This window comes from Pararge aegeria, chromosome Z (assembly GCF_905163445.1).
Source record: "Pararge aegeria chromosome Z, ilParAegt1.1, whole genome shotgun sequence".
Taxonomy (NCBI): Eukaryota; Metazoa; Arthropoda; class Insecta; order Lepidoptera; family Nymphalidae; genus Pararge; species Pararge aegeria.
Window position 1 is genome coordinate 23,510,613 of NC_053208.1, and position 24,377 is coordinate 23,534,989.

The 24,377-nt window shown below is 37.2% G+C and overlaps 1 protein-coding gene across 1 annotated transcript in view; it reads right to left on the reverse strand.

The window, feature by feature from the left end:
* Nucleotides 1-2,114: 2,114 nt before the first annotated feature.
* The window catches only part of LOC120636174 (carnitine O-palmitoyltransferase 1, liver isoform), a 38,523-nt gene continuing 16,260 nt past the window's right edge, over nt 2,115-24,377 (reverse strand). The window contains exons 3-17 of the mRNA XM_039907517.1: nt 21,809-21,945; nt 21,046-21,154; nt 18,367-18,534; nt 17,581-17,702; nt 15,333-15,531; nt 13,076-13,275; nt 12,267-12,445; nt 9,111-9,244; nt 7,935-7,960; nt 7,699-7,761; nt 6,893-7,071; nt 5,926-6,131; nt 4,685-4,883; nt 3,868-4,028; nt 2,115-3,078 (exon numbers count right to left, since the gene is read on the reverse strand). Coding sequence (XP_039763451.1) covers nt 2,968-3,078; nt 3,868-4,028; nt 4,685-4,883; nt 5,926-6,131; nt 6,893-7,071; nt 7,699-7,761; nt 7,935-7,960; nt 9,111-9,244; nt 12,267-12,445; nt 13,076-13,275; nt 15,333-15,531; nt 17,581-17,702; nt 18,367-18,534; nt 21,046-21,154; nt 21,809-21,945 — 2,193 coding nt within the window. The 3' untranslated portion in view covers nt 2,115-2,967. The remainder of the gene's footprint in view (nt 3,079-3,867; nt 4,029-4,684; nt 4,884-5,925; nt 6,132-6,892; nt 7,072-7,698; nt 7,762-7,934; nt 7,961-9,110; nt 9,245-12,266; nt 12,446-13,075; nt 13,276-15,332; nt 15,532-17,580; nt 17,703-18,366; nt 18,535-21,045; nt 21,155-21,808; nt 21,946-24,377) is intronic.

Consider the following 24,377-nt stretch of genomic DNA (forward strand, 5'->3'; position numbering starts at 1 on the left):
GGATATTTAACAATATCCGAAAATTAGTACCATTTAAACTATAGCTACATATAAACATTATATTTTATAGATATACATGCATTTGATCTCTTCTAAAACAAAACAATTTTTTATACTTATCTTAAATAATTGAGATTAAATGTTATCAAACAAACAATATGTATACACACAGATAGAATTGAATTTTCTGTCTTAGATTTAAATATACCTGCCTCTTTTTTAACAACTCACTTTGTTAACATTTTGGTCTGTTTGTCTTTTAGTCCAGGCTACTACTTCGAAACCGCTGCACCAATAACGAAGGCATACAGGCTAGTAGGTGGAGAGAACAAGATCGGGTTTGCTATGTAGCTGTTCATAGAAGACAAAGCCTTTTTTTTAAATCCCTCGGGAACGTAATCCTTATGATTTTCCGGGATGAAAGTATTCTAGGTCCACCTCCATATATATAACCCGTGCCGTGAAAGAACAGTTCTATAAAAGACTGTCGATAACATGCTCTCTGTTGCACATGCAAGTGAGATAGCATGAGTTCTTTCACGGCACGCGGTTTGTACCAAATGTACTGAAGAATATGTTAAGAGAAATATTTATACACAATTAAATAAATTACATTTAAAAAGAAATATACACCTTGACCCAACCTAAGCTTATTACTTGTACTATCTAATGATTATTCTTTATAATTTAATTTTATAAAGATTTATAAACAGATTGAATATTTTTTTATATGCAAAATATTATTATATTTATAAATATTGATTTTTAATATGTAAATATTTTGATATTGAAGCGCCAACAAGTTGTGATGGCATTGAGACTGCGTGCTGGACATGTTCCTCTAAACAAATTTGGATATCTTATGAAAAGGGTCAGTTCACCTAAGTGTGAAATTTGTAATATAGACGAAGATGTCTTGCATTTGTTGGGGGAGTGTGTTCGGAATAGGCCAATGAGGGACCAATTAATATGTAAATTTAAAATAAATCTTCATGATGTGGGGATTTGGCAAAGTATCCTGGCGGCACCTTATTCAGAGGTAGCCAGAATTCTATTAGATTTTAAGTTAAGATAAGAGAAAGGAAGTATAAATTTTTGTAAAGGGAACGATGGGGCTGACATTCTTATTGTTAAGAAAAGTCCCGAATAAATAAAGAATAAAAAAAAAAAAAAAAAAAAAAAAAAAAAATATTTTGATATGCACGCAACCTATTTTTTCCGTTTAGATCGCTATTTATCCTAATCGATAACGACCGATGTACGTAAAAGTTTACTCTCAAGAAAATACATATCTCTTTTTACCAAAATATATATATGCATAGGGTGACCCTTTCGAATAATTTCCCTTTGCAATTTATTTGAGGAACCGCAATTAAATTTTAGATCTAATAGAATTTTACTAAGAGCTTTCTCGCAAGTTAATTAGGGAAAATCAGATTCAAGCTCAAGTTAAAAATTTAATATTTGATATACCCTCCAAGTGTAGTTATAGATAATTCAGTAAAAATATTATATTATAAAGAGTTATATTATAGAGTAGCTTACTAAATTCCAAGTAGACATTTCTTTTTTAACGGGATCTTTTTAAAATATACAATCAATTTTAAATTTTAAGACTTAAGGGCACTTGGGAATAAATTTCATGCGACAATAGAAAAAATCGAACAATCGGTCGCAATGGGTCAACCAGATATACACATAAATGTATAATAGTTTATGAAGTTTTATATAAAAAATACTCGGAATAAATTCCGCTTACGCCTGCTATCCACCAACGCGGAAACGTGTGGCGAAGATATGTTTCGTATGTAACCAGTGGAGTTTTTAAAACTTCTCTCCGCTTAGCTTTCACGAAGACAGGTTGCTAAGGGAGTGCCACCTCGTTACAATACTGTGTAACAGTAATGTCACAGATGGGATACCCTTTAAATCGTAGTTAACTTTCACGCGAACGAATAAGTAAACGCAGTAGAAATTCACACACTTGCCACCCATATCAAGTTTAGAGTTTTACTAGATGTCTTATACGCTTTTGGGATCACTCTTCCGCGATGATCTCTAAAAGTTATTGGAAAAATCCTGTAAAAACGCCACTCTTAGCATCCGTTTCCGCTTTGTTAAATAACGGGTCTAATAGTGCCTCTCCATTAGAGCTGCTGGATACTTTTGAAATTGACCTAGAGCATTCCTCCATTTTAAGCTTAGTGTGGTGGAGTAGGATCCAACTGAGTTGTTATTACTCACGCAAACTTGAGATGTGCGTTCGAGATGTGCAAGCGTGGTGACGGCAGTTCAGAATACAGTTCTCACCACCCCTCCCCTTTCCGCGGGTGTTGTACGAGACTAGGGGATATAAAGGAGAATGGACAGCAGAGTCCTTTATTTTAACTTGAAAATATCGCTCGCACATCTTTACTCTCCACTACACCGATTTGGTGACAAAGGTCTAATGTTATAGCTTAGCATCGCGTCTCAGCTCCAGTGGAAAAGCGACTTTATTTCTATAATCTGATCTTTCGCAGAAACTAAACATTCCTGTACAACTATTATGTTGATAATTGTCTTATACGTATACACCAAGAATACTATTGAAAAGTGTTATATAATAATAAAACATTTATATTACACCATTAAAACCCACAAGAAGTTATGCATTTCGTGTGTGTGTCGAAATCATGATTAATGACCAAATACACGTCGGAGAGTATAGTGGATATGACTCCCGCGAGTTAAAACCTTGTTAGAGACATGAATTATTATTATTATTAATATTACAAATTAAATCACAGTTTAAACGTTACAATAAATGTAAAATCTTTAAGAACGGTTTTACAAGAATGTTTACTTCTGTCTGTTTAACACCACAATATCCTTAACATCTAAAACAAACTTAATATCAACTAAAGCAATAACAAAACTGCACAATATCTATCTAAAATTATACTATAGCCTAAAACAAAGCGCACACTATTTGTTTTTCTTCTTGTCGACGCCGTTGTTCAGTTTTTTGTACTCGGCGAAAAGATCGCGAACATCTTTCAAAGACTGCTCGATTTGTTGCACGAAATTGGTTGAACTCTGTAATCGAACGTAACGTTTTATTTCACTTATTAAATAAATAAATAAATAGATATACTACGAAAATACACACATCGCCATCTAGCCTCAAAATAAGCGTAGTTTGTTTGATGGGTACTAAGATGACTGCTGAATAATTTTATGAATAATATAAATACATAATTATAAAATACAGATAAACACCCAGACACTGAAAAACATTCATGTTCAACACAAACATTTTCCAGTTGTGGGAAACGAACCCACGGCCTTGGACTCTGAAAGCAGGTATTCCATCTACGGAGCACAGTGTTGAGTGTTTTTTTTTAATTTGAACAGTAAGAGAAACCGATTAATGTTATGGCTTTAGTGAAACTGCCATACCCCAAACAGGTTGGCTCGCCACCATCTTACCATCAGATAAAATTGCAGTCAAGAATAACTTGTATTAAGTAAGATTAAAACTCAGATAGATTGTATCATCCTTTTTTTTATAACTTGTCTTATAATGTCTATAATCTTTTCGTTGCTTTTTAGTGTAAAGTATGTTTTAAAAATATAAAAAAAAAACAAACAAATTAAAAATATATTTTCTTGTGTTTAAAAATAAACGACTTACACTAAAAAGTTACAGAGATTGTTAAGTGCCGCTTAGTTTAGATGTAGGTAACTAAGTCCGGTCCACCCCTTTATATCATCTAAACATTTTCGTCTCTGACGTCCTGGAGATCTCTTCCCAACAATTTTACCTTCTAGTACAAGTCGAGTATAAGAGATACGATATATAACTGAAAAGTGTTTATATCATACCGTGACTGGGCAGTTAACTTTGCTGGACACGTGGAAGAAAAGAGTGTCTTCGCCCGCAATGATGTATGACACGCCGTAACCGTCGTCTGCCACCGGTCCGAACCCGCCGCCCGCGCTCACGCATTTCGGGTACTTTTTGAGGTCCAGTAGGCTTGTTTGACCTGCAGAACGCAAAGGTTAGTAAATTAGCCCTAATTATCTGTTTATAAGTTTTTTTTGACATAGTTATAATTGACGAGCCAGGAAAATGTCTAAGATAAGTTAACCTGATGTTTAGTTTAAAACCGTTCCCTATGAACAGAACAACACTTAGAAGAAGAAGAACCACGTCTTACATAGTGCCCGTTAAGCCCCATATGTGTCTGTAATTACACTACCAACCACGCCCTTCAGACCGGAACACAGCAACGCTTTTTGGCGGCAGAAATAAGCACGACGGTAGTACAATCATAAAAAGCTCTACTTACAACAATATCTAGAAATGTAACTTACAAAATCACAAATCAAATTAACATGGGTCGCTGATAAGATAGGCGCCAGGTTCATTGATCACTTCTCGCAGGAATGGAGAGTGAAGTTCGACGTACTTGGAGACTAAATATACGCAGAAAAACTGTCGTCAAACCCCTCTTTCTGTTATGACGTCCTGGTAGCCACCTAATGGTTCGATCCAGTACAAAAGTAACTTACCATGAGTCATCTAGCTGATAGACAGAAGCCAGGGTTGTGACAGTGGGTAGTCCAGTTCGAGGTTGATCGAGGCTTCCTAAAATGACGCCCTGGTAGCCGACTTGTGGCGCGAAAAAAAGTAACTTACCATGTGGCGTCTGACTGGTAGACAGGCGCCAGGGCTCATTGAACACTTCCTGCAGGAATGGGGACTCCAATTCGAGGTACTTGGAAACGACGTAAAGGCAGAACAAGTGTCTGTCAATGCCTCGCCCGGCCATGGCGTCTTGGTAGCCCAACTGGTGACGAGCCGCTGCCGCCCTTAAACGTTTCACGCGTTCTTCGACCTGCGAAAAAAACACGTCAGTACAAACAAACAAACGCCGTAATTGTTGGAGTGACATGTAGGGATAGGGAAATTATGGCTTATTTAAATGGTGGACCTTTATAATCTTAACGACAATGCTATTTGGTAAAATGATGTTGAGAAAGAGCAATCTGCTGAGTTTCTTGCCGGCTCTTGTCGGTGGAATCTGTCTTCCGAACCGGTGGTAGAGTCACTACAAACAGACTGACTTGACGATTCAAAAGTGCTTATTAACTGGGCCTACTTTAAATAAATGAATTTTGAATTATTGATGAGTAGGGTAAGATAAACTCTTAAAAGTTCTCTTGTAAATATCGCTTCGTCGAAAAGACCACTTTTCTAGGTTCTGTTATATGTCGGGGACCAATGCGTGTGGGCATTGTGGGGATTGTGGGCATGTTCTTCAGCATGATCTGATGATATGGTTGCGGGTACTCGGGCAAATAAAACACGAGAAACCGATTTTAAGGTATATTGCACACTATAGTTAAACTGGGTATTTCACAATAACTAACGTTGATAACAACGGATTTGGTGCGGCGGTGTAACTACCGACCATCCCATACGGAGCTTACAACTCAACTGCCTGGAGGGCACCAACCCCACTCTCGAATACGACAACTGATCACGCCTGCCACACGAACTCCATCCAGTTTATGATAATTAAATCAATTGAGGGATGCAATTAACCAATACTAAAACGTGATTCGGTAATAGATAACTAGATGGCGTTGTTAATAATAACAACTTTAATTTGAATCTCCGACATATATATATATATATATCATAGCCTATAACAGTCCACTGTTGGATTTAAGGCCTCTTCTAACAGGAGGGTTTACGCATAATCTCCGCGCTGGGCAGAAGGGTTGGTGAACGTAATAAATGGTAGTAGTAGCAAAGAGGAAGCTGCTGCCCGTCCCCGTTATATTTCCTTAGCCGCTATTCATGGCGTATTATAAAGTTTTCAACTGATATTACAAGGCAACCCTTGTTTAGAGTTTGTAACAAGTTTAACTCACCGATGTGGTAGGATCCTGCATAGCTTCAACCCAAGCACAGCTTTCCAGAGTACAGGAACGCACAGTCTCAGTACGACCTTCACGGTACAACCTCGTCATAGACGCCTCGTAGGTGAGACAGAAGCGATTCGCCGCGCGGAAATATGATAACTGAAGTATCATTTGGATGAAAGCATCTGGCGAAATGTGGCAACTCTTCATAAAACCTGATAAGAAAGATGGGCATACGATTATGACCTTGACGATGAAAATGAATGCTATTATACAAATTTTAAATCAAATAACTAGAACTTTCTAGAGTAAAACCCAGTGCTATAGATATAAAACGAATATAGGAATGACAAGGCTGAGTTTATGAGATAGACATTTTTTCCTTAGCCAATAAACATGAGGATACGCAGTTTCCGGTCAGGAATAGTAACGCTTCAGCGACGCGGTTTGAAGAATTCACTGCCTTCAGCAATTACTCGGAATGTTCTCGAAAGTAGCCCAGTGTCATAGACAAAGCCAGGGCATTTAATAACGTTTAACCGACACGGTAAGAAATAGTAACTGATGTCAGCAAAGTCTTAAAATGTTCTCGATTGAAACACATTGTCATAGACTTAGCAGAAAGAGATAGAAGATTACTATTTGAGATATTTACCTTTTCCGTAGCCAGTAAACATGAGGATGCGCAGATCCAGGTACTTTAACAACGCAGTAAGAAGTATTCACGGCCGTCGGCAATGACGTCGAACGTTCTCGATTGAAACACATTGTCATAGAATTAGCAGAAAGAGATAGAAGATTACTATTTGAGAAATTTACCTTTTCCGTAGCCAGTAAAAACGAGGATGCGGAGATCCAGGTACTTTAGCTACGCAGTATTCACGGCCGTCAGCAATGACTTCGAACGTTCTCGATTGAAACACATTGTCATAGACTTAGCAGAATGAGATAGAAGATAACTATTTGAGAAATTTACCTTTTCCGTAGCCAGTAAACATGAGGATGCGCAAATCCAGGTCCTTAAGCAACGCTTCGGCGACGCGGTACGAATTATCAACTGCCGCAAGTAATGGCTCAGATAGATCCCACGCTAGCCGTACGGGCGGTGGCGGGGGTGCCGCAACTATGCCACGTGCGTTTCCTGCTTCGTCGTATCTGAACAACATAAATATTAAGTTGCTAGATAGCAGACAGGTGAGCATAAAAGTTTGCTTTAATAGGCTTTGAGTTGGCTTAATAAGTTTTCCTTAGGAAGACAGAGGAAATATCATAAATATATAATCCCTACTAATATGATAAATGTGAATGTAAGTTTGTTTGTTATGCTTTCACGCGAAATCTACTGAACGGTTCTTCATGAAACTTTTTATTCATATTCTTGGAGGTATTAGAAATAACATAGTATACTTCTCATTGAAAAAACAAAATTACGTAAGATAAAAAAATGTTTGTGAAAATATCTCAAATCTCGCATATGACTATTGACATTGATAGAATATTGGATAGATTAGCGTTACTTTGCGGAATTCCATGATATATTAAGAAAAGTTTATTAAGATATATTAATTTTTCTGGCGCCATTTTCAAATGCTAAGAAGAATAATAAGGTCGCCATTGCAGGCAGGCAGGCATTGCCTTTCTTTTTATTGTTTTTCTTACTTGCGTACTTGGAGAGATTTGTGTATCAAATGCCTTCCTTTTTATTATTTTTTCTTATTTTCGTACTAGTAGAGATTTGTGCATAAAAGTCCGAGACCATTAAAAGAAAATAACCTAACTTACCCGTATTCTAATTCCGACCAGATAACATATTCCCAAAGATGGCCCATAACGGGTGCGTCCGCCCTGAAACCAAAAATTATACTATATCATGTGATTTAGCATTTCGATATGACAAAGTTTTGCATTAAGTTTACCTAGCGATGTTTTTTTTAAATTATTATAAAAATCACTAACAATGTAAGTTATACTTTTGAAATAGATATTAACGAAAGACTATCCTAATGCATTCAACTCACCACGTGTGTTCAGTATTAAAGCCAACCTGAAACAAAATTTTTGAGCTTTAGAAATATGCCTAGGTATTACAAATGGGGTACTAGGATGGCATAGGCTTAAGGAAGCCCGAAAGAAATCTCGTTTCCATCTAAATTTGTATTTTTCAAGTTATACTTCTTTAGCGGCGTTAGGAAAATATCACGGGAGTGAAATTATACGATGTAACGAAATGAGCGCGCACATGGTTAATAATTTAATAATTTATTATATTAGCTATTAGTAGTATGTACTTTAGTGTGTAAATTTATGTATTGTTTATTGTAATTGCGATTTCCCGTCTCTCATGTATATTCCTATCGTTAAGGTTACCTGGCACAGATCACTTTTAGTGATAAGGTCGCCTTTTGCTTTTAATTTTTTTTAAGTATATTTTTAATTTCTCCTTTACTACACAATAAAGATGTTTAAATAAATAAATAAAAGAAATAAAAATGGTAACACGATTTTAACCGGATGCGAAACCGAGTGAGAGGGGAATACATCGTCCGCCAGCTCACATTCTGAGATACGCGTGCACACCATCACTTTAAACCAAAGTGACACTTTAAGTTAGCTACAAGGTTTGACAGGGCTCATTCCGGTGATTGAATTGATTCAATTATACAGAAATATCAAATTTTAGTGTTCAGTGAAACATGGTGGTCCGATAATGTGATAACTGTATAATGCGTTTCAATAAAACTTTCAATTTATTTACCTTTTTTTCTATTGTTAGTGTCCATATTATTACAAACGTGGAATCAGGCGCATCTTGTTACGCCAAAGAAGTATAACTTGTAACGCGTGTACACAGATGTTTTTTTATTGTATTTATTATTGACGGCAAATTGGCGCAGTGGGCAGCGACCCTGCTTTCTGAGTCCAAGGCCGTGGGTTCGATTCCCACAACAGGAAAATGTTTGTGTGATTAACATGAATGTTTTTCATTGTCTGGGTGTTTATATGTATATTATAAGTATTTATGTATATTATTCATAAAAATATTCATCAGTTATCTTACCCATAACACAACCTACACTTACTTTGGGACTAGATGGCGGTGTGTGTATTATCGTAGTATATCTATTTATTATTTATTTGTCTATTGTGTGTAGATTTTTATTGTATTACACTGCGAGTTAGCAGCAGGTACTTACAGAGCCGTCGGTACTGAAGCAGAGATTGAAGGACTTGTCGAACCAGCGGTCGTATCCTTTACCGTGTAACAACACATGGCCGTAGTTGTCAAGCCGAGTCACGTCTTGGTCATCAAAGCCGTATTCCGAGTCATCTGTATAAAACAGTAATGTTTTATTACACACGCAAGATATCGCACTTATCACGATACTTGCTTCCTGTATACGAGACGTACTAAACTTGCATAAAAGACACTTGCTTTCTGTATATGAGACGTACTAAAATTGCATAAAAGACACTTGCGACATGTATACGAAACGTTCAGAACTTGCATAAAAGATACTTGCGGCATGTATAAGAGACGTCCTAAACTTGCATAAAAGACACTTGCGGCATGTATACGACACGTCCTAAACTTACATAAACGACACTTGCTTCCTGTATACGAGACGTACTAAACTTGCATAAACGACATTTGCTTCCTGTATACGAGATGTACTAAACTTGCATAAAAGACACTTGCTTTCTGTATACGAGACGTACTAAACTTTCATAAACGACATTTGCTTCCTGTATACGAGATGTACTAAACTTGCATAAAAGACACTTGCTTCCTGTATACGAGACGTACTAAACTTGCATAAATGCCACTTGCGACATGTATATATGAGACGCACTAAACGTGCAAAAACGACACTTGCTTCCTGTATACGAGACGCACTAAACTTGCATAAAAGACGCTTTCTGTATATGAGACGTACTAAAATTGCATAAAAGACACTTGCGACATGTATACGAGACGTTCAGAACTTGCATAAAATACACTTGCGGCATGTATAAGAGACGTCCTAAACTTGCATAAAAGACACTTGCGGCATGTACACGACACGTCCTAAACTTACATAAACGACACTTGCTTCCTGTATACGAGACGTACTAAACTTTCATAAACGACATTTGCTTCCTATATACGAGATGTACTAAACTTGCATAAAAGACACTTGCTTTCTGTATACGAGACGTACTAAACTTGCATAAAATACACTTGCGGCATGTATACGAGACGTCCTAAACTTGCATAAACGACATTTGCTTCCTGTATACGAGATGTACTAAACTTGCATAAAAGACACTTGCGGCATGTATACGAGACGTCCTAAACTTGCATAAACGACATTTGCTTTCTGTATACGAGACGTACTAAACTTGCATAAAAGACACTTGCGGCATGTATACGAGACGTCCTAAACTTGCATAAAAGACACTTGCGGAATGTACACGACACGTCCTAAACTTACATAAACGACACTTGCTTCCTGTATACGAGACGTACTAAACTTGCATAAACGACATTTGCTTCTTGTATACGAGATGTACTAAACTTGCATAAAAGACACTTGCTTTCTGTATACGAGACGTACTAAACTTTCATAAACGACATTTGCTTCCTGTATACGAGATGTACTAAACTTGCATAAAAGACACTTGCTTCCTGTATACGAGACGTACTAAACTTGCATAAATGCCACTTGCGACATGTATATATGAGACGCACTAAACGTGCAAAAACGACACTTGCTTCCTGTATACGAGACGCACTAAACTTGCATAAAAGACGCTTTCTGTATATGAGACGTACTAAAATTGCATAAAAGACACTTGCGACATGTATACGAGACGTTCAGAACTTGCATAAAATACACTTGCGGCATGTACACGACACGTCCTAAACTTACATAAACGACACTTGCTTCCGGTATACGAGACGTACTAAACTTTCATAAACGACATTTGCTTCCTGTATACGAGATGTACTAAACTTGCATAAAAGACACTTGCGGCATGTATACGAGATGTCCTAAACTTGCATAAAAGACACTTGCGGAATGTACACGACACGTCCTAAACTTACATAAACGACACTTGCTTCCTGTATACGAGACGTACTAAACTTGCATAAACGACATTTGCTTCCTGTATACGAGATGTACTAAACTTGCATAAAAGACACTTGCTTTCTGTATACGAGACGTACTAAACTTGCATAAAAGACACTTGCGGCATGTATACGAGACGCTCTAAACTTGCATAAAAGACTCTTGCTTCTTGTAAACGAAACGTCCTTAACTTGCATAAACTACACTTGCTTCCTGTATACAAGACGTACTAAACTTCCATAAACGAAACTTGCTTCCTGTATACGAGACGTACTAAACTTGCAAAAATGACACTTGCTTTCTGTATACGAGAGGTACTAAACTTGCATAAAAGACACTTGCGGCATGTATACGAGACGTCCTAAACTTGCATAAACGACATTTGCTTTCTGTATACGAGACGTACTAAACTTGCATAAAAGACACTTGCGGAATGTACACGACACGTCCTAAACTTACATAAACGACACTTGCTTCCTGTATACGAGACGTACTAAACTTGCATAAACGACATTTGCTTCCTGTATACGAGATGTACTAAACTTGCATAAAAGACACTTGCTTTCTGTATACGAGACGTACTAAACTTGCATAAAAGACACTTGCGGCATGTATACGAGACGCTCTAAACTTGCATAAAAGACTCTTGCTTCTTGTAAACGAAACGTCCTTAACTTGCATAAAAGACACTTGCTTTCTGTATACGAGACGCTCTAAACTTGCATAAATTACACTTGCTTTCTATACACGAGACGTACTAAACTTGCATAAACGACACTTGCTTTCTGTACACGAGACGTACTAAACTTGCATAAACGACACTTGCTTTCTGCATACTAGACGTACTAAACTTGCATAAACGACACTTGCTTCTTGTAAACGAAATGTCCTTAACTTGTATAAACGAAGCTTGCTTCTTGTAATCGAGACGTAAAAAACACTTGCTTCTTTCTAAACTTGCATAAACCATATTTTAATGCACTTTTCTTTTAACATTTTACAACATACTTAAAATTATAAGTAATAAGTAATTATTATACTTATGAATTATTATAAGTATAGATTTTTTCTTTTTATAGATTTAGTTTAGTTTTTAATTACTCTTTTATGTAATAGTGAAGATGGGTCATAGTTACCTAATAAAAAAATATTATATATATATATATATATATATATATATATATATATAAATATTAAATTATATATATATATATATATTTAAGTAGACAATAAATTTACCTAGTGACACGTGAAATGCGGCCCGCTCGATGCAGTGAAGCGATGTTCTGTTGTGTCCACGTTGGAACATAGTTTGCCTGACGTGCGCCCATTGCGACCTTTCTCCGGCAGTTAGCGCTGCGATCTTCATTTCGCCCGGCGCGGGCTCCGATTCGTCGTTCAGTATCTGTTGCAACTGGCTGCAAACCGACCGAATGAGCATTAGGTAAAACGTATTCTTATTGTATATTGGATAGAAGCAGGCGTTACTTTGCGGAAATCCACGATATATTATATAAATTAAGCTTGATTTGCTATACTCCGCGAAAACCAGGAGAATCTTTGGTGTAAATTATAATGTCATCAATCCTTATACTCCACACCAAACAGATCTTCGGCAATGTACCCTCTACGCAAGTTTTGCTCCAAAACCGGAGCATCCTCAGGAGAACTTTACAATTAATAATTGTTAATCTCCTGAGGAAGAATTGCACCACACAGATTCTCCTTCTTTTCGCGGAGTATAGCAAATGAAGCTTAATTTTCATAATATAGTATTCTTATTGGTCGATGAGTAACATATTACGTGATTTCATTGGTCGATAGATACTACACTACACAGGAAATATCTAAAAAGTCATCAGACATATGGCATCTTCGGTTTAGGTGGCTTTTACTGATTTTTATTTAAAATACCGAAAATTGTGTGTTATTTTTTATTAGCTTTAGATTACCATTCGAAAAGTTTCAGCTATTAAGCGTTGCCTTATTGGACGCTAGTGAAAACGGGCACGACCGACGGTCGTTACCGAAGCCGCGGCGGAACTCACATCTGTATCTCGGCCGGGTTCAGCAGGCGGCCGCGCGAGTACACGACCAGCTTGTAGTACTTCCCGCGGCAGTGCACAGACACGTGCGCCGAGTCCTGGTAATGCACAATGCGGTCCCGCTCCACTCCCGGCACCCGCGCCGTGTTGAACAGCCGCTCGTACTGCCACGAGCAAAGCGGCACCATGCCTTGGAGCATTATCTGGAGCAAGCGTAGCGGCAACGTTTATTACTGCACACCATTTTTTTCTTCACATAAAGCAGGGCTTCCCAGCCTGGGAGCCGTGGAAAGTACGGAGTCGAACAAATGTTAAAAGAAATAAGGAAAAATAATTTTGACGTGACAACGTCTTATAACACGATGGAGCCGGCTGCACGTACGAAAAAACATGACTCATGCGGCGTTACCACGCTCTGAGGCGTTCCATTTTAGGCTTGAAGTGCAAGCGAGAGCGCGGAACGAGCGACAAAGAGGCACAATTCGGCAGCGTTCGACATCTGTCTCCCTCCTATTTGAGTGAGCGATGCAACAGCTGCTATACAATAATACATTTACATCTTTTCGTCAAGTATGAAGTGCAGTGAAAAGTGAATGTGGTGTCAATTGTTTATAGCAAGGATACTTGCGGCGATAAAGGTAATGATTCTTTCAATATTAAATATATTATGTACATTGTAAAAAAAAATCATTATTGTATTTATGCATACAAATAAATGATTTCCATTTACCTCCCTCTCTATATCCATACAAAATATCTATATCAAACAAAAAAAATTAAGTTTTTTTTTTTAAATGCAACCATTCCATCGGTATTTTCTTATGACGTTGTCACGTTCAACTATCGTTAGTTAACCGACTTAGCAGACAACCGATATTTTCTGATAGTTCTCGGTTTCACTTTGTCAAATTGTGCGGAGACCACCTAAGCTCAGCAATCCCATTGCTGAGGTAGTTTTATGTTTCTCAATTCTTTGTTAGAATTTATTCAAAGTCAAAGTCATAGTCAAAAATTACGCTATTCAAGTTGGCCACTAGGTGGCACTTTTAATGCGTACATTACATTACATTGCGTATCATAACAATACCTGAGCAACAAGTACGTATTTACTTTAACAAGCTGGTTAGACCGCGGGCGCCGTGATTTTTTTTTGAACTTGTTAGTAATTATGTAAACATATATGTAGTAAATAATATATATGTAAGTAATATGTATGTATGTAAATATATATATGTAAGTGCCTGTATGAGGCCTACATGAATAAAATGATTTTAAATTTGAATTTTGAATTTAAGCTTAATTTTCTATACTCTGCGAAAAGCCGGAGAATCTGTATGGTGTAATTTATTATTTCTTCAATCCTTATACTCCACACCCAACAGATCTTCGGCAATGTAACCTCTACGAACGTTTCGCTCCGAAAATTATTGTTAAGAAGTAACAATTATATTGTAAAGTCAACATCTTCGTTGAGTTTAGAAAATTAAGCTTGATCTTCAAAATATCCCATGCTCAAGTTTTTATGTCCCTTATAATACAGCAGTTGCATAAATAACCAGTAAATAAATAATTAACAGGCGGCCGATTGGCGCAGTGACCCTGCTTTCCGAGTCCAAAGCCGTGGGGTCGATTCCCACAACTGGTAAATGTTTGTGTGATGAACATTAATGTTTTTTAGTGTCTTGGTGTTTATCTGTATGTTAAAAGTATTTATGTATTTCATTAATAAAAATATCCATCGGTCATCTTAGTACCCATAACACATGCTACGCTTACTTTGGGGCTAGATGGCGATGTGTGTAGTGTCGTTTATTTATATTTTATTTTATTAAATAACTAGCGTACCCAGCCCGCTTCGCCGGACTAGATTTTGCTTTATTTTATTTAAACAATAAACTTACATAATTAAATATTTAATTTAAGTCTCATAATATATTAAATCATTTATTTCTCTCCGTATTCATTCTCTTGTATTCTCTTCTCGAGCGGGTGAAGATCATTATCTACACCCATGTACACCCAACAATAGAATATCATCATAGTAAATAAAAGCTGTATTTGACAGTTTGACAGTTCAAAAATAGGAGTGCTCCGATCGTCACCAAACTTCACAGGATTACTCGCCAGGTCAATCCGGAAATTCCCTTAAAGTTTCATTGAAATCCGTCCAGCCGTTACGGAGCCTATACGGAACATACCGACACACTTTCTCTTTTATATATATAGATAGATACGAGGTCAGTGATGTAATAGGACTGACCGGTTCTAGCTCCTGCCTCTCGATGAGTCTCCGGAAGCACAGACAGTAGTGTATGATGGTAGCGGCTCGCGCAGCTTGCAAGCGGGTCGGCCTCAACAGGGTGTCAGTGCCGTAGAAGTTGGAGTTCACCATCAGCGGTGACCGGCCGCGTAAGTACACGTACTCTTCCCACCAATCTGACACGTAGTTGCTTGACCACCTGCGGGGATTAAGTTGCGTCAAAAGAAACCTTAGAAACAAGTCCTGAATCGGTGATATTAGGTAGTCGTCTGAGTGCAGAAAACCTTTGTGGGGCTTTTATAACTATGCTGTTAGGAGGAAAATCGATCAAATCCAATGTCCTATAGATGCTTTTGCAGATCCTATGGATATCAGCATTGGCGTGCATAGAGGGTATGCACAGGGTATGCAGATGATATAATATGAATAAAATCTCCAGTACGAGTTATAAATCGACGGCCGATTGGCGCAGTGGGCAGCGACCCTGCTTTCAGAGCCAAGGCCATGGGTTCGATTCCCAAAACTGGACAATGTTTGTGTGATGAACATTAATGTTTTTCAGTGTCTGGGTGTTTATCTATATATTATAAGTATTTACGTATATTATTCATATTATTATTCATCAGTTATCTTAGTACCCATAACACAAGCTATGCTTACTTTGGGGCTAGATGGCGATGTATGTATAGTCGTAGTATATTTATTTTATTTAGATACTCACAAAGCTGAATGTTTGTACTATCGCGCTATTTAGATAAATACTTAAGGGTAGGCTTCTTATAACACTTACAACGCCTATCTATCCTCAAGTTTTTTTAACTCGTACTAGAGATTTTCTTCATTTTTTATCATCTGCATACCCTGTGCATACCCTCTACGCCACTGGATATCAGCTCGTGATATGAGCAAACGCAACACGGCTGGCAAGGGCAACAGACAATTATCTTTCCGGGGAGAGGATAAAAATGTATCTTCTTCCACAGCTTTATCAACTCTCAGAGTTTTCTGGGTGCTTTTATACTCACCGTTTAGATGTGTTTGTTTTGTCTGATATTTTTTTTAATTTTTTATATTAACGATAGGCCAGCGCAGCGCACAATAATGCCCGTTAGAAAGCTATGATGAGGTCTAGGTTGGAGCACGCTTGCCTAGAAAAAGCCTATTCACTCTAGCCTTGAATGAAATTAAAAAAAGAAAAAGGAATGCCGCTCTTAATCGCCTACGTCGTGTCTATAATGTACTTGGCTCGCTCAAATAACAATATTGATCTATTTTGTCAAAGGCCAAATTATTTTAAATTTGTGCTATTGTTTTTGCTTAGTCAAGCAAAGCGGACTGACCTTTTGGATCATAATTTTTTATATTTTTTTACTAATTTCTTATTCTTATATCTTGTCTTGATTAGAAGCAAAACATTTGTAATTTTCCTTTAATAAGTATTGTGAACAAGCTTTGGGTGTTCCTTTAGTCCTACTAAAATTATAAATGTGAAAGTGTGTCAAAGTCAAAGTCAAAAATATCTTTATTCAAGTAGGCCCATAGGTGGCACTTTTGATGCGTACATAAGAATTACACGGTAGTGATATGATGGCGATAACCCCATTCGTAAACTTAAAACTAAAGGGTTCCAAACGCGTCCCGGTCCAAGAAGAAGCCCACAACAAACTTAGCCGGGTGTTTTTTTTTTTTGTTATCACCATCTCACAATGTCATTTTAAATTATTAGAAGAGCAACCTGGTTAGAGCAATAATTTACACCCAAGCTTTTTTATCGTTTACGTAGTCCTTTATACTATAATAGGACTTTTCTATAAGCTTACGGTTAATACAAACTTTGAACTTTTACGTACATTAAATTTTTAAATATGTACTAACTATACACTGTCATTATTTTAAAATCTTTAAATTTATCTCTCAATGACGTGGATGTTTGTTACTCAATCACGCGAACGGATTTGGATGAAATTTGGCATACATGTAGCCTTTGACATGGAAAAGAATAAAGGCTACCTTTTATCCCGTACCCTTAAGTAGTTTTTGAGGGAAATTCGAAAATTGTTTACGAGCTAAGCGGCGGGCAGACCGCTTTGAAATTTGGTGTGCATGTCACACATACACCTCATCTATAGACATACATTTTTCAAAGATTAAAAATTGTTAACCAGCGAAGCTTTAGACCCAATTCTGAAGTCCACACACATGAAGTCGCGAGCAGAAGCTAGTAAATAAATAAATAAATGATAAGTACCATGACTTGAGGACCAGGTATCTCTGCAACTTGACCGCAATTCCTTCTTCGAACTCCTTAGCAAGGCCTTCAACACGTCTGTAGTTCTCGTCATTCAAGAGTGGTTGCACGCTCAATAGATACTATAAGATAATAATTCACTGTTTTTAATCCATTCGATAAAATAATAAACGACTTATTTTAGAAAAATCTGTTTACCAAGTATTAAATTTTATTTATTTTTTATGAGGCTTAAAGGGGTTCTATTATATTTAGGGAGTTACGCCCGTACCTAGGAAACGCTTAATTCGGATGCCTAATGATTTAGATGTTTCTTGGAGAAAAAATACGTTTCACCAACTCTTACATGAGGCGCCATCGAAAGTTACGACCGCCGATTTGCCGGTGCGTATTCTTTAAGGAACTCGTAAACTGACATTTAACAGATGAACAAACTATAAAAAAAATGTTTTTTTTTGTTTAAATATGAGAATGCAAACACAAGAACCATAGACAAGTTAGGTTATATGAGTCTCCTAGTGAAATCGATTGGTGGAAGGTAAATGCAGGCCTGGGAATCTTCTTAGATTTGGTGTTACTACAACGCCTACATTGCCTTTTCTGTTGTTAGTGAAAACGGGCATTAAGATTTATGAAAGATGCGAAAGGAAATTTCTTGTGTAACAGCGAAATATTTTAAAGCAAACTAGGTGAAGGGAAAGTTGGTTAAAAGGTTTAAGCGGTCGTTCTTTATCATAAACAAAGATCTTTAAGAGAGTAAAAAGAAAAATTAAAAAAAAAACTCACCCGTCGCATCGTGTCAGAAACGTTCGGCAGCGGCAGTCGTGGCAGTGACCCTTGGAAGCTGTAGAGACGAGGTTTGTTCCAGCCAGATAGCACCTTGACCACGCTGGCCCATAGCATCGTCTTCAGAGACACCCTCGAACCGGGCGCGCGAGATTCATACATCCAGCCCTGTGTAAAGCACTGACTTTAGACGAAACCCAATATTCTTGGCTTAAGCGGTGTGCTTGCGAATGTAATAATTTGCGTTATTTTTTTTTCGTACAATAATTTCCTCCTTTTTTTTTTAATAGTACATGAATTTTATAAATTTAAAATGCATATAAAAATGCAGAGAGCGCGCTAGAGTGCTCACGTCAACAACTAGTCCGCATTATAAAGTGTTTTAAAATTATACAATTGAATTAAACAACTTAAAAAGTGCATAAAGGTGAATAATTATTACCAGTTTACGTGACAAAACGTTATCCAAGCTTAAAACCAAAAATATGTGCAGAAAAATACAATAACAATGGGTAACGGTCAAGGGCAGGTAGCCATAATACAAAATCAAGTGAGCGATGAAATGAAGCAATAAAAGTTGTACCAATCTGATTAATACCGAACTTCGAAGTGAAATATAAACTGTGAATAATTAGCAAGATTTAAATAAAAGACTAAACATAATTATCATCATAACCTAAAAACTATAAAAATGTAAACTTATAAAACAAATTTGTAAACGAAACTGCAGCGTTTCCTACTAGATGACGCTACAGTCGCTATGAGACTGATGTGAAAGGCATATACTAATTTCGGCATCGACGGTAGGAAAGCCGTAGCTTAATTGGAGTCAGCGCTCAGGCCGCGATTGCCAGGGAGTCGCAGGTTCAAATCCTGTCGGTTCCGAAATTTTTTACATGTATTTTAAATTTATAAAATTGATAATTCCTCCAAGTGTAGGTAAAAACACTAATAAAAATTTGAACACGAATGCCAGCATAAGGGGCGCCAAGAAAGATATGGATTTACATAATACTTTTGCCGCCCGCTGCTAACACGTATATGGCCAGTACAATAATATCGATTTATCTCGAAGAATTTATTTCATTAATTTTAAATCTAAAAGTCTATGCTGCTGTATATATGATGAGATACGCTAGCCTACAAATGAAATGAAAATGTATGCTTTCACATATTCATCATCATCATCATATCAACCCGCTACTAGGCACGGGTCTCCTCCCTCATTGAGAAGAGGGCTAAGGCCTTAGTCCACCACGCTGGCCCAGTGCGGATTGGTGGACTCCACACACCTTTGAAAAAATTATGTAGAACTGTCAGGCATGCCGATTTCCTCACGATGTTTTCCTTCACCGTTGAAGCAAGTGATATTTTAATTGCTTAAAACGCACCTAACTTAGGAAAGTTACGAGGTGCGGAACTTTCTGGTAACGAGGTCCTGGGAACTCGGCCCCTCGAAAGTGAAGTCGAATTCCTACCCACTGGGCTATCACCGCTCACCAGTACCTTAGCATAAACTTCTGTTGAGTATAAAACATGTGCCAGAAGGTCTCGATCTTCGTTATAAATATTTATAATTTTTTATTTTCGATATTCAAATTAAACATACAGTGCGTGTGTATTTGCGAGCGCTTCTCATATGCAGAACTGTGTAGTACGTGTAACCAATAAAGAAACAATTGACGTTTAAAGTTTAAAAAGAATACCACTAGATTGGAAACTAGGTTTATTGCAATAATGTGCTATATTCCACCAAAAAGAGAATCTCACCTTGTGCATAAGCAGAAGTTTACAACATATTGTGAAAGAATATTTAAGCTTAATTAAAACAACTGCCAATCAAAAAAAAAACAAAGGGCAATAAAACTTTTACATAAGAACTTTTTGTAAATCGACTGTATTTGTTACCAGCGTAAACACTATACCCGTATGTGTAACTATCAGTGGGCGAAAAATATAGAAAAGAGTAAAGAGATTTCAGATTTGAATCGATTGGCGTTTAAAGTCTTAAAAAAACAGTGTTTTTTACGCGCGATTGAAGTAAAACTTTATCATCATTTAATTATTGATGATAGAGTAAACTGGGACTCCGCCATTTTATTTAATATTCACTATTTCATTTTATATTCTATTTAAAATTCATTAATATCGCTTTCACATTTTATAAGTAAATATTATCATTTGTTAAATAGAATAATTAAGAGTAGAAAATTGCAGGTTAGATCAGCACATATCAATAAAACCTTGTCATTGAATATTCAATAGAAAGTCGCAATCGTCAGAAAATTTACTAACAATTTATTTATTACAAAAGCAATAAATAAACAAATATAATTAGAGATTCTCAAAAAACTTTGCAATTTAAAATATTTTTTTTAATACCATTGAATTTTTATTCACTTTGCTATTCACAATTGATCCGTTTGTAAATATTTGAAATAAATAATCCTTATTGATTATTGATATAAGTCAAGAACCGTGGAGTATATGACATATATTTACGACCAATCCAAATGATTATTTTTAAATAGCGGAAACTACACAGACAAAAAAATCTGAGCTACTCCCTAGTCGCGCCTAAATAAGTTCTACTTCAAAAACACCGGTAGATTGGGAACTAGGTTTATCGCAATAATGTACTCTGTTCGAAAGTTTCATCTAACAAAAAGCAAATCTCACCTTGTACATAAGCAGAAGTTTAAGCGCGTACCGCATCAGAAAAATAACCGACAACCACATCGCCAGGGCGGCCAAGAGACAGGCGATGACTTGCCACATCGCCGACGTACTGGGAAAACAAATAACTCAATTATTTATTGGAAATGGCATTTGCGTGACTTAGTTAAAATTACAGCTGAAATCTTGTCTTAATTTGACAAAATAAAAAACAATTTATTTCATGTTGGCATAACATAAGCCCTTTTGTAATGACAAGTCAGTCTGTTTGTAGTGACTCTACCACCGGTTCGGAAGGCAGATTCTACCGGCAAGAAACTCAGCAGCGCTCTTTTTCAACAGTGTCATTAATAATCGATAGCCTATAGCAGTCCACTTCTGGAGTAAAGGCTTCTCCCAACGGGAGAGTTTGGTGGTCGCAGCAGATGCTAGAAGTAGAACAGAGGATGCTGCTAGCCGACACCCGCGGGTACAGAAGGGATGGTGGCAACGGTACTCTGATCTTTCCGTACTCATTTACGGTTAGCCTTTTTCTGCAATCTCACCTGCTGCTAAGAGATGATGCAGTCTAAGATCGTAGAGGGCTAACCTGTTAGGGATATGGCAGTTGTATTAAACCCATGCCCCTGATCGGTTTCTACGCGACATCGTACCGTAACGCTCAATCGCTCAACAGCACTACTTGGTCAGTTAGGTGGTGGTTGTCACCGGGCGAAAAAACCTACGCGGCGTGGTATCGATTATTTGTCGGTCGGCTGGTTCTCACCTCGGTAGTACAGTCAAGGCTTTCTGCACCAAACCAAATGGTATATTGAGGCCGGCGAAATGCGCCGCCACCAGCACGGTCCATAGGAAGTACAGCGACTGGAGATGCCCCGGGTACACGCCATTATGTATGCTGTTCTGTGAACAAATTAAATACATACAATTGATCAGCATGATCTTCTTTTGACGAAATCCCCTGCCCGAATGGTGAATACTGTGATCTTCTTTTATTAAACTCTAATAATAACCGGAAAAACGGAACTATGCCAAATATAGGAAACAACTGGTAAAAACTAAATTAATTAACCAATTCGGAACTAAAAAAAACATATCGTCAAAAAATCTACACACATTACAATTACAGCTGGTTAGATTAAATATTGTGTATGTATTTAAATACCACTGGCTTTATAAAAGCAGGACTTTAATAATAAATTGCGGCAAATAGAAAGCAAGCCATTACGTCAATCAATTATTAAAAACAATAATAAATAAAAAAATACTACGACAGTAATATAAAACTAGCTGACCCGTGCAACTTCGTTGCACCAAATTGGTTATTACCGGAAAACACGAATAAAATTACATTTTCTAAAAATGAATCCTAGCTAGATCGATTTATCGCCCCCGAAACCCCCTGTGTACTAAATTTCATGAAAATCGTAGGAGCCGATTCAGAGATTCCAATTATATATATATATATAAGAATTGCTCGTTTAAAGATATAAGATATGCAAGCAAACTGCAAGAAACGTAACAGAAATAATCAAGTAAATGATACTGAAACGTCAAAAAACGAAAAGAGCTTCTACGGCATCCCCGGTTTCCCTGAAACAGTCGCGCCAATACCCCTGTATGAGGAAAATAACGTTCAGAAACTCAACCCTAATGTTTATTTATAGTTAGATTAAACGTGCGAACTCTATCATTGGATAATAGACTAGTGGAAGTTATATGCAATTGGAAAATTGAAGTTGGATATCATTGGCATCAGCGTAGATAGAAGGGAAAACAAATCTATTGAAGGTGATACCGACTGCATACTGCAGGGCTAGCACGGGCAGGAGATATAAATTATATCCCCCGATTATATCCTCTATCAAGGGATATAATTATCTTTTCCCCTTGCCAGAGCACGGCAACAGGGGAGAGGATAAATTTATCCCCGTTTGACATTTCTCGTGGATATATATCCCCCGCCCATAGCATGGGAAGAAATGAAAGGGGAAAGACTATCCTTTTTTGACATTTGAAAGAGACAATTTTATCCCCGTCCTTAGACGTGGGTTTAAAATTCTGTTAACGAATTAAAGTCGAAAAAAACATGTCTCGTGCTTTCTGGGGCTCTTATTATTCAAGTGAAATGGAGAAATCTGAACGAAAATTACACCGGCGATCTATACGTGACGCCAGTAATCCGTTCGAATTTCCCGATGCAGAGTTCCAACACTTGTTTCGGATGGGTAAAAATTGTGTGCTGTACTCGTGCGAGGACCTTAAAGAGGCACTAACCACTAAATGCTGTCGATGGACTACCAGTGCACATAAAAGTAAGTTGTTATTAAGTACCTAAAATCACCTTGTGCAAAGACATCATCTATATATGAACGTAGGTTTAAAAAAAAGCATGGCTAATCACTTTTTGTCTAGGTTCTCACATCTTTAAGGCTATTAGCGGACGGTAGTTATCAGCGGGGACAGGTCAAGACCATGGCTGTTGCTCAAACAACAGTCAGCAAATAACTGACCCAAATTACTGGAGCTATTGTCAGTATGTGAGTATATATAGGTACTTACTTCCTAATAATTCTCATTAGTAAATATAAATCCCATCCTGTTCAAAGTGCAGTGATGTGATAACTAGTTTTCACTTTATAGCCGAGTGCCCCTTGTACGTGTTGGTAAGATGGGAACTACAAGGTAAGGATAGAATAAGTGAAGAAGACCTAGCAAACCTCACCTTAGGGGATATTGTTAGGTTCACCACAGAGACTGGTAGGTTTCAGGGGGGACCCTGCCGGGACACCAGTAAAACCTGTGTCTCAAACATGGGGAATAGGGTGGAACGGTCCTTACATAGGACTGATCACCCGTCTGGCAATGGCAGACATCCCCTCATCAAATATAGATATACTTACTTTAATAATAAAATTATTAGTCAGTACTTAGTACTTCAGTATAAGTACATAGCAAAGATATTCAATGCTAGGTACTTTAATTATTTTTCATTTCATTTTAGACTAATGCCAAAGTAGATATTATTCCCGGGAACAGACTCTGGAGATCCACGATAGATGTTCAACTGGTAAAGACAAATTATTTAGATCTAGAGTTTATCAAAAACTTAAACAATCAAGTAAGTTAATAATTTTAAAATATGTTTTACAGATTGTGGTGTGTGTCCATGACCAATTCATATTTATTAACTCTAAAGTAAAATATGAAAAGATACAGCTGTATGAAAGTAGAATCGGACAGTACTACATCTTATGTATGTTTTAAATAAAATGTGCAAACTTTCAAAACTTTACTTATTGTTGCCATTTACTAGTATAAAAGGGAAACAATGC